We start from the raw sequence: 9,858 nt of genomic DNA, 5'->3' as shown, positions 1-9,858 counted from the left end.
AATATCAATAAATTTAGCAAAAATACTTGCACATAAACACATGTATATACCGTCCAATATCTATATATTTATATGTATGTATATATGTATATATTTGTTTAAGCAACACTAACTAATTATTCAATTGGAAAAAACGTTAATCAATTCAATAAATACACGAGTACGAGTACTAGTCCGAATCACGAGTACACCAAACACTCATTTAACGCCACATAGAAAATTGTCTAGCAAAAAATTGTCGTACACAAAAAACACTCACAGTTTACACAGATTTCACATTTACGAGTATACAAATATATCTTCACGATTACGTTTACAATAATTGAAATTTTCCCTTAATTATTCCGTTTATTCATTGCCCCGCCAAACTCCCTTTATAAAAAAATATTCTACACTAGCACACTGCTGCCTGAGGCCTGCAGCTATTGTTCCTGCTCTTATTTTTCTATTTTTATTTTCTGGTTGTGTTGTCCCTTTCTCCATCCGCTTTTCCTTGGTGTGTTGTGTGGGTGAAGTCTGTGCCCGTTTCCTTTGTGCTCTGCTCTGCTCTGCTCTGGACTGGATGAGTCGGAGCCGCGCGGCGTACTGTACGAGACCGCAACCCTCACTGTCAGCTGCCGCCGAGTGTGGCACAGCACACGCTGAGGCTCCTTGTTGGCTAAATAGGGTTGTCAGGTGTTCTAAAATATCAGAAAAATAGAATTCGGGGGTCTAGTTTGTGTTCGAATCGGGGGGATTAACTTTTTAAAATTTGTATTTAATTAAAATATTAGTTTTTAGACAATGTTTGTTGCACTCCTCTCATGTTTTTCAATTAAATTTCCAACGAATAGTAAAATTATGTCGATACATACCTAAAAACTACTCCATAAGCTGAAATAAATCTGAAAAACTATGTTTTTCCACCAATCTTAATCTGTTTCTATTTTCTTCCATTTTATGTATCTCCCACTTCACAAAGAGTGGAAACTCTGCAGCAAAAACAGCCAAAGCAAGATTCATTATCCTGGCCAACAAGTTTTCGTGCTCTTCGCTTTGTTACTCACATTCGTGTGAGAGAGGCTCGTGCCGAAGGAATGAGAGGTAAACGAAAAGAGAGAGTACACACCCACGCAAATAGGCCGAGCAAAACAAAACGCTGGAGAGCGAAAGCGAGCAGCAAAGCGGAGACGAGGACAAAGTAAACAGGAAAGCCGAAAAATGAAATGAGAGGCACACAAATGTCGCGTGGAGGAACGGGCGGAACGGTAGGAATGGAAGCGAAGTCCCGACAGTGAGATGGGCCACAATTACAAAAGAGTGCAAAAGCAAATTTGTTGAGTGGCAACCCCAGTGGGGTGGATGGGTGAAAGGCCACCCAAAGGGGTGTGTGCTTTTCCGGCCTTGCGCTTTGGCTTTCACTATTTGTTGTCTGCTGTCGCTGTCGCTGACGCCCCCTCACCTGTCCTGTCCTGTGTGTGTTTTTCCCGGCAACCGGCCCACACATCCCGGCGGGCATTACTCTTTACGCTTGACTGCAGTTCCCTATTTATTTTATTACATTTTCACGTGGCTCACACACACAAACACACGCACACACATAGCAAATAAATGAAGCAGCCATATTTGCCTTCTTTTCAGTATCCTCCAATTAGGAAAACTGCCAGCTGAGTTTTTAATGCATTTTAAATGCGATAGAGTCACCACCTACGGATACGGACACGGACACAGACAGGGACACCCCATGCTGAACTTTCATTTAAATTGAATCTGGCAACAGTCCGGAAATGACATAAGCCCTCTCCGTTAACTATTAATTCAATTTCCAAAGGCTACGGATTGACAGGCCATTAAATGCATTCACTTTTCAACAGCCAGCCTCCTGACCTTTTGGGAGCATTTTTTTCATTAGCAACAGGGGGTGCCGATAATTGAATGGGGGATAATTGAATGCATTTCTCCTTTAAAAATAAATGGGTATTAATTTAAGAAATTTAGGCCCTAATCATTATTAAAGTAGTACATACTGTAATCGTTAGATATATTACCGATTAATACCTTCTTATTAATAGAATTTATTGGTAGTTCTCCATACAGATTTTTCTAACAGATGATGAATGGATAGACGATGACCCCAGTTTCAGCCATCGTGGTCCACGAAAATGTCGTAAACCCAGTCATGTCTTTCCACTTTTAAGTTTTTACCTCTAGTGCCCTAAATGTAAAATTGGAATATCTTTTGCACATACAAAATTTTTAAATGAAAAGACCTACCCTGGGCATAGACAGGCAGCGCCTGAACTGCATGCACGTCCTCCCTTGTGCCCCGGCATTGTCCATTCCAAACTCGTAGAGACTTGGCGTCAGCAGGAATCCACCCCAATTCGCCGGCATGGGGATGGGCGGCTGCTGATGCCCAAAAAGCGAGCCCATGCGGTCGGCCAACCAGTGGAAAATGCCAGACACGCCGGAGGTGGCTGCACGCGCCGACTGTGGACCGTAGGCGAGATAGATCTGGACGTGGCGCGGATAGTTGCGAAACTGTTGCAACGCCTGCTCAGCGCTCACCTGCCGGGCGGATCCAGCAATGCGAACGCTGCGCCTAAGCGGTGCCCAGTTGAAGTGCAGTGATACGTGCGGATTGCTACTGATCTCGCCCGCCTGTCGACTCCCGAGGTTCGTGTAGAAGGTGATCCCTGTGGCGTTTACAGCCTCGATTTTGGTCAGCCGCGTCATCGGTTCGCCGGCCTTGTCTACGGTGGCCATGCACGCCAGACGGGGTCGCAGCTGTGGCACCTGCTGCTGAACAGCCGCCAGCCACTGCTGAAAAATCAGGTAAGGCTCCTCGACGCTCTTGTGCTCCTCGCGTGGCTGTGTGTTGGCCATTCGAAGGCCCGACGATCGGTTGACCGGCCGGACACGGCACAGCAATTGGCCCAAGTGCAGAGACTCGCAGAGTTTGGGTAGCAAAACTGAGGTCATGATTGGAATTTCGAGGGTGAGTTTTCCAAATGATGAGAATCGAATCGACATTTTGATTTGAAACTTCAAATTTTCATATTTCTAATAACAATTCTGAGCAATTTCTCTACCACTAAGCCCTTTGGAAGACATAACGAATGCATTTTGGAACTTAATTATTTGTGGTTACGCTTCCTAAGGAGCCAATCGCTCGTAGATCCAACCATCTTCTCCGCCATGAATTAGCTTGCCATCGACCTCTGTCTGCACTCCTTGGCCACGTCTAAAACGAATGCGATCGTGTAGTCGATCCGTCTGTCCCTGCCAGAACTCTATGAGATTGGGACGCACCAGATATCCACCCCAATTGGGGAGCGGCACCTCTTCTTCTGGTCCTAGTTGGGCCTTGATTCCAGCCTCCAGTTCATCAAGGTAGCCTCTGGAGGGAATGCGCCGACTCTGAGGACTGGCGATGGCTCCGATTTGGCTGGCCCTTGGTCGCTCATGGAAGTACTTCAGGGAGTCTGCTTTAGGGATTTTCTCTGCCACTCCCTCGATGCGAACACTGCGTCGGAGAGGCATCCAGTAGAAGGATATTGCCACATTTGGATTTTCCAAAATATCGTCGGCCTTGCGGCTCCCGTAGTTCGTGAAGAAGGTGAACCCCTCGGCGGTGGCCTCCTTGACCAGAACAAAGCGATTAGATGGTTTTCCTTGGGGGTTCACAGTGGCCAGGGCTGCTGCATTGGGCTCCAGAATCTCCGGCGTCTTAAGAGCCAGCTCCAACCAATCGCGAAATATGCAAAAGGGATTCTTTATCTTGATATTCTCCTCCAGGAAGGCATCCTTGCGCTCGTGGTACTTCAGGCGCAAAGCTTGGGTTGGGTAATCCATAATATATATGATTCATGTCAGTTTCAGACTTAAATCCACAGAAAACTTACCTGAAAGCTGCACTTCGGGTTGTCCCTGGTTCATAATGCGCAGTGTCCGCAGCAGTCGCACTGTTTTGTATGGGGTTTTGGGGTTTTATTAGTTGTTGCGCTTACGACCACACGGCCACGTACTTGTTAGAAGGTGAGATCTCACGATAAGTGCTTGCTAAAACGTTATCTTGTTCGCTTATTTAGTGCAAAAATAGGTTGGATTGAAATAAAAATGCAATTCACAGCTGATTGTTAGACAGAGTTGCCACTTCGCTGGAAAAAGATAACATATTGTTAATTGAGAAAACGCCCGGGATACAGGCGCCACTGTATATTCGTGTTGTGTAAAATATATGTCTAATTATTATTTTGGCGGGCACATAGGCATGCAGTAGCACAGTAGAACAAATTGCTTTTTAAAAAAGAAAACTCTTTGTCATAAATTTAATCCAGGATTAAATAATTGATAGATAATTGATATTTGAATAAAAATGCACTTTACATACAGTCTATAAGTAGTGTCAACACTTCGAATAAATATTTGGAGTACTTGACAACCCTGCCGCTACGAAAAAGGACCAAGCGAAATGCCAAAAAATCTGTACAAAAACAAACAACACGTGCGTGAGACTGATTCTCTCTTTCGTTCTCGCTCTCTCTGTGTCCTTTTAGCAGGGGTTGTTGCTATTGGGGGCTTGGAGTCCTGCGACGATGATGCCATGCGGATAGAGCAAATCCAACACGAACGGCTGCTGGACGTGTGCCGTGTGCGAATCGAGTGCGGAGCGCAAGCGAGAAATTATAGAGAAAGGCCAGACGACAGGCAGAGCGGGGAAAGAAACATTCTAATTCCGAGAAAAAAGTTAAAATTAACAAAGATATTTATAGAAATATCCTTCTAAGAAGAAATCAGTGCAGTTTCAAGTGTTTTCTTGTGGCTGTGAAAAAGTTCTAGGACCCAGAGGCGCAAAGTAGGTTAAAGCGGAGCGAGGGCAAGAGGCAGGAAAAGCCAGTCAGCAAGCAAAGGAAATTTTTTGGCTTTCCCTTTAGCCACATTTTGGAGGTCGGTGTCGGTCGGTTGGTGGTTTTTGTGGCTGGAGCTGCATGTGTGTATGCCGCAGGGGCAAGAGAAACTGCAAATGCAGTGCGCGTACAACAACAAAAGCGAAATGCAAAGGGCTTGATATCAAATAGCAAATGAACTTCGTATTTCTAAACATTTCAATTGATATTCTCTAACCAAAATCTAACAACAAAAAAAGTGATATTTTCTACGACTGTGGCTTGATTTTTGCACAGTACAAAACACACACACACACACAATACACATAGAGAGACACACAGGGGGGGACACACACAGAACAGACACCACACACGATAACTATATAGCAATATATGCCAATTGAGTGCCTTATATCATTTGATAATAATCCACAAGGTGTCTACTATGCCGGACAGGAGCTATCTGGCGTTGTTGATCTCAGCGTCGATGCCACCAAGCGGATCAAAGGTGAGCAGGAACAAAGGATATGATGTGCTACGCATCCATTAATATTTTGTTTTTACTTTTTATATTTTTTAAAGCCAAGCTTAAATCAAATATTCTAGAATTCCATAAGTTTCGCTCATACCACACATGACTCACGGGGCGTATGAGTGATGCGGAAAGGCACTTAACATTTTAGTTGCATTTAAATGCACGAAGGACACGAACTAATGCCATTATTAAAATGTATCTGGGGAGCCCCTCCGACGCCATTTTGTGTGTGCCATGCAATTAATCGTGGTTCCTGCCGGAACGGAAGGGGGGGATACGTCTACGGTTACGACTACCCCTCCTTTTAGACCTCTGTTTAGTTGGAGCTTGTGGTAGTACTTTTTTGGTTCGTTTATGTGTTGTGTGTTTTCCTTTTGGCATGCCGCCATTTTTATTTATCCATGAACTCGTTAAAGGCGTGGCTGGTGTGTCTACGGCGATGACTACTCATGACGATGATGATGATGTTGTTTGCCGGATTGCAATTTAATTTGGAACCGAACTTAGTCATAGTTTTTTGGGGCCTGTTTTGACCTGGTTTTCTCTACGTCTCTCGTCTCTTTTTTAAAGGCATCCACGTCACTGTCAGCGGATATGCCAAGATACGCTGGATAAAAAAGGGATATCCGCGCGATAGCGAGCGCGCCATGTGCCGTGCCTATCGATCGTATCTGTCATCGAGATCGTACGTGTTGGGATCGTGCGCGAGCAACTCTTTTATCGACTGGCCCGCCGGCGAATACTCGTACACATTCCATGTCATCCTGCCCGACAATCTGCCAACATCGTTCGATGGTAAATACGGACAGATACACTACGAGATCATAACGACGATCGAGCGGGCCGGCCGATATCCAAAGGTATTCAAGCTGCCATTTACCGTGATACAACCATTGGACCTGAATGCCGATGCTATATACAGAGTGAGTACTCCCGATCGGGTATTAAAGTCTTCAAATGAAGCTAAAGTTATATCTGTACCTGTGATTTAGGTGCCCTTGGAGATACTCGATCGTAAGCGTTTCTGGAGCTTTTGCTGTCCCACTGGACCGCTGACTGTGAAGTTCTCAACACCCTACTGCGGCTATGCCCCAGGCCAGAAGATCCACTTTGTGCTGTACATCAACAACGAGTCCTCCATCGACATCACCGAGTGTGAGGTGAAGCTGAAACAGGAAGTCAGCTACGAGTCGCACGATCCCCATCATGAGTATCGCTACGACAAGCATCTGATAGCGCGAAAACAGTTCGGGAATGTCTTGCGCTGGTCGAGGAAGGTGTACAGGGGATATCTGGATCTGCCGTCGATACCGCCCACATCGGTGAAGCCCACATGCCCCATTAGTGTTAACTATTCGATTAAGATCATTGTCAATCCAACGGAATTCCACTGGAAGCTGAAACTGAAGATCCCCCTGACCATTGGCAGCATTCCGATTATGGATGGACCGGAGGCCCTGCTGCGCTTCAATCGCCAGCAGCAACAGCACCAAGTAGTTAGTCAAAATTTACAAATGTCAACGCAACAACAAAGGCCGCGACACAGAGATCGGGATAGGGATCGTGATCGTAATCGGGATAGGGATCAGAATCAGAGGACACCTACCGCACAGCAGAGACAACATTTGAGTAGCATTACAAATAATAACAACAATCATGGACGTCTAGTGGGTGGACTACTGCCGACCAATAGCAATATGAATATGATAGTGAATGCCAGTCCAACGCCCACTAGCTCCACGCCTTCATCAACGCCAACAACTGCCGCCCTCAGGCCGCCTATGGCCTCCATGCTGCCAGCGATATTGGTGACCAGCGATAGCGATAATCCACCGGATTATATACCAATGAGTATGAGACATAAATCTGCTTAGATATTCCATTTATAATAAGAGATATCTCCTCCTTTTTAGTGCCGCCCTCGTATGAAGATGCTATGGCTCTGAGTGAGAAATTCAGCGATGATACTGAGTTCTTAACAAACGTTAGCATGAGCAGCATTATGTCCGCTCAGGCTGTTGTTACCACAAGTGAGCCCTTTAAGCCGCGTTATCCGGTCTATTACGAATATGAGACACCGACCATACCGCCCGGTAGTGATGATTCCAATGAATCCGACACATAAAACATCCCCTCCAAAACATAAAAAAAAAACAAAATTGTTTAACAAAAACTGCAAAAAGAACCAAAGCAAAAGCAAAACTAAAACAATTGAATGGCTGAGTGGCATTTTCTACAGCAAATTCTAATTTTATTCCTTTACTTAAAAGTAGTTAGAAAATTGTTCTCTAATCTTTTGTATTCTGTTAAAGTATTGAGAGATAAAAATCCATATGAAATGGTCTATAAACTTTGTCTGTTTGAACATTATTCCAACTGTCTGTATTTGTCTGATGTTCTTAAAAATATGTACAGTGATGTTATCTATTTGTATACCTTTAATCTGTTATCTTGTCAAGCTCTTCATCTGTCCGTCTGTGTATTTTTAAGCCTTTAGAGTGCTCTTCCGAGTCCTTTTTCCAGTCTGTCCTGTCCTGTCTTGTTCAATATATTCCTCTTTTGCTATCTCTTTACTTATCAGAATATTACTTACTCAAATATCATATTCAATATTTATTCTTATTATAAATGAAATTCTGTAATACATTAAATTGCACGTTTTATCATATTTATATTTAAATATGAAATTGTCCAAGTGTTTATTCCATTAAATTAGTAACAAATTATTGTGCATTTGCTCCAAATAATTCCATTATTTCCATTATATTTCAATGAAAAATACATATATATACTTTTTAATTTAGAAATTAACATTTGAATTCCAATTGATATGAAAAATATATATTTATAAACAACAAAATATCATTATATTGAATTTAATGCTTTCTTTGAGCATTGATTAAACCTTAAGCTGAATATATAACCGATTTATGATATAAGAACCACAACATATACTATATCTTTTTTCTCAACTTTCATCTTTTCGTACTATGCATTTTTCTTATAATTAGATGTAAGCCAACTGCAAGGGTTTTTCAAAAAATGTGCTTAACTTGTAAATTTGTTCTCTTGTTACCGCTCCCCACAACATGCAACATGCTACATATTTTGTACCGTCCATAACCGACCACGACCACACCCTCAACGCCACCTCAACATATTGTTTTGAACTCTGATATATGATCCTGTACCTGATCCTGCTACAGAGACGCTTTACGATGAGGCCAATGCCCAGCTGCGCCTCGCCCTGAACCCGGAACCGGCAACGGAGATGGCGACAGCAGCAATGATGGATGAGGAGGTGACCACCAGCACACCGGGAGGAGGAGGAGGAGAGCTATCCTTTAGCTATGAAAAGAAATGATTAACAAAAACGAAAAACACCAATACAACAATTACATATTTACTCGTAATCAAAATATTATATAGAAAAGGATTGGAATGGAAATCGGAGATAGAGAATCGAACATTTTTATAGAAGCGAAAACCGTATAAAAAAATATAGTATATATTTTGCAGCAAAGTAGAATCTATCTAGAATAAACCGATTTGAAATGATTTGAATTTTCCTTATTTATTTAAACTATAACTTTCAAGCTATGCTTTCTAACCTTCACTTTAAAATATGCCTAAATTGCACTCAAACCTTAATTCTTGTCTTCCATTCTCCTTTTCTGTCCCTTGTCTCTTAAAAAGAATTGAGTTTCTCATGTATTTGTTTGATAAAGCTAAATAAAAGTTGTCAAAAATGTATACACCTATACATATACAGTGAGCACTGGCCACGAATATATACGAGTACGAAAGAAAAAACGTAGTTAAAACATAGAAGAAAAGAAAACACTCTTTCTAGGCCTAAGCTAAACGATAAACCAGAACAGAACCCAAAACAAATTTGCACAATTTTAACCGAATAAAAAAAATAAATTTAACATACGAAATTAACATTTTCCAAATATTCAATGTATAGAATATTAAACAAACAAAAAATATGCGAAAATTTACACAAAATTTAGCCAAATTCTTCTGCGTTTATTTATGATTTCTCATGAAGAATTTTTAGTTGAAGCATCATAATAACCTTTTAACATAGGTGTCTAAACATACAAAAATATTATACACATTATGGAAAACATATATATAGAAAGTGAAGTGTCTTTTGCTCTACCTTTATATTTCGATTGTGTGACTCTCCTCGTATACAATATATACTTTGTACTTCCCTTGATTTTCAAAAGCCAGTCTAACCAGAAATCTTATAAGTATACTATTCCTAAGTCTTATCTGTCTTCAATTCGATTAAATCCAAAGTCAATAAAGCAACATATATGTAAATCAGAGTAAACTGTAGTTCGTACTAAAGTTTATTGGATTCTCCTTCGCTTTTGGGGGCTATTCATTCATCTGTTCCGCCAGAAACAGAAATCTCAAACCCTAAGCCAAGTCGTAAACCTA

The 9,858-nt window shown here is 41.9% G+C and overlaps 3 protein-coding genes across 4 annotated transcripts; 1 reads left to right on the top strand and 2 right to left on the bottom strand.

Moving 5' to 3' along the window:
• Nucleotides 1–2,034: 2,034 nt before the first annotated feature.
• Nucleotides 2,035–3,026, bottom strand: LOC4802984 (pyridoxine/pyridoxamine 5'-phosphate oxidase). The gene is made up of 2 exons (XM_001359755.4): nt 2,254–3,026; nt 2,035–2,194 (listed from the first exon to the last, which is right to left on the bottom strand). Exons 1-2 carry the CDS (start codon nt 3,010–3,012, stop codon nt 2,120–2,122), a joined length of 834 nt encoding a protein of 277 aa, XP_001359792.4. The 5' UTR covers nt 3,013–3,026; the 3' UTR covers nt 2,035–2,119.
• Nucleotides 3,012–4,139, bottom strand: sgll (sugarlethal). Its single transcript, XM_002137944.3, has 3 exons — nt 4,008–4,139; nt 3,885–3,944; nt 3,012–3,815 (listed from the first exon to the last, which is right to left on the bottom strand). Coding segments are annotated over exons 1-3 (741 nt in total). The 5' UTR covers nt 4,009–4,139; the 3' UTR covers nt 3,012–3,135.
• A 325-nt stretch (nt 4,140–4,464) lies between these two features.
• LOC4802978 (arrestin domain-containing protein 17) lies at nt 4,465–9,748 on the top strand. 2 transcript variants are annotated; one of them, XM_033376504.1, is made up of 5 exons: nt 4,465–5,376; nt 5,974–6,326; nt 6,396–7,254; nt 7,317–7,433; nt 8,610–9,748. In XM_033376504.1, the coding sequence occupies exons 1-5, from the start codon at nt 5,262–5,264 to the stop codon at nt 8,765–8,767; spliced, it is 1,602 nt and encodes a 533-aa protein (XP_033232395.1). In that variant the 5' UTR covers nt 4,465–5,261; the 3' UTR covers nt 8,768–9,748. The 2 variants fall into 2 exon arrangements, with proteins under 2 accessions (XP_033232395.1, XP_015038210.2); XM_015182724.2 differs by having other exon boundaries at nt 7,317–7,496.
• Nucleotides 9,749–9,858: the final 110 nt, after the last annotated feature.

This window comes from Drosophila pseudoobscura, chromosome 2 (assembly GCF_009870125.1).
Source record: "Drosophila pseudoobscura strain MV-25-SWS-2005 chromosome 2, UCI_Dpse_MV25, whole genome shotgun sequence".
Lineage (NCBI taxonomy): Eukaryota > Metazoa > Arthropoda > Insecta > Diptera > Drosophilidae > Drosophila > Drosophila pseudoobscura.
This window is presented reverse-complemented; position numbering and strand designations above follow the sequence as displayed.

Excerpts from the sequence above, each read along its gene's own strand:
- LOC4802984 (XM_001359755.4), bottom strand. The coding sequence starts at position 3,012 with ATGTCGATTCGATTCTCATCATTTGGAAAACTCACCCTCGAAATTCCA. Across the intron at positions 2,195-2,253 it reads GCTGCCTGTCTATGCCCAGG|GGCACTAGAGGTAAAAACTT; the intron begins GTAGGTCTTTTC and ends TTTTACATTTAG.
- LOC4802978 (XM_015182724.2), top strand. The coding sequence starts at position 5,262 with ATGCCAATTGAGTGCCTTATATCATTTGATAATAATCCACAAGGTGTC. Across the intron at positions 5,377-5,973 it reads TGCCACCAAGCGGATCAAAG|GCATCCACGTCACTGTCAGC; the intron begins GTGAGCAGGAAC and ends TCTTTTTTAAAG. Across the intron at positions 6,327-6,395 it reads ATGCCGATGCTATATACAGA|GTGCCCTTGGAGATACTCGA; the intron begins GTGAGTACTCCC and ends CCTGTGATTTAG.
- sgll (XM_002137944.3), bottom strand. Across the intron at positions 3,816-3,884 it reads ACCCGAAGTGCAGCTTTCAG|CTTTGCGCCTGAAGTACCAC; the intron begins GTAAGTTTTCTG and ends ACCCAACCCAAG.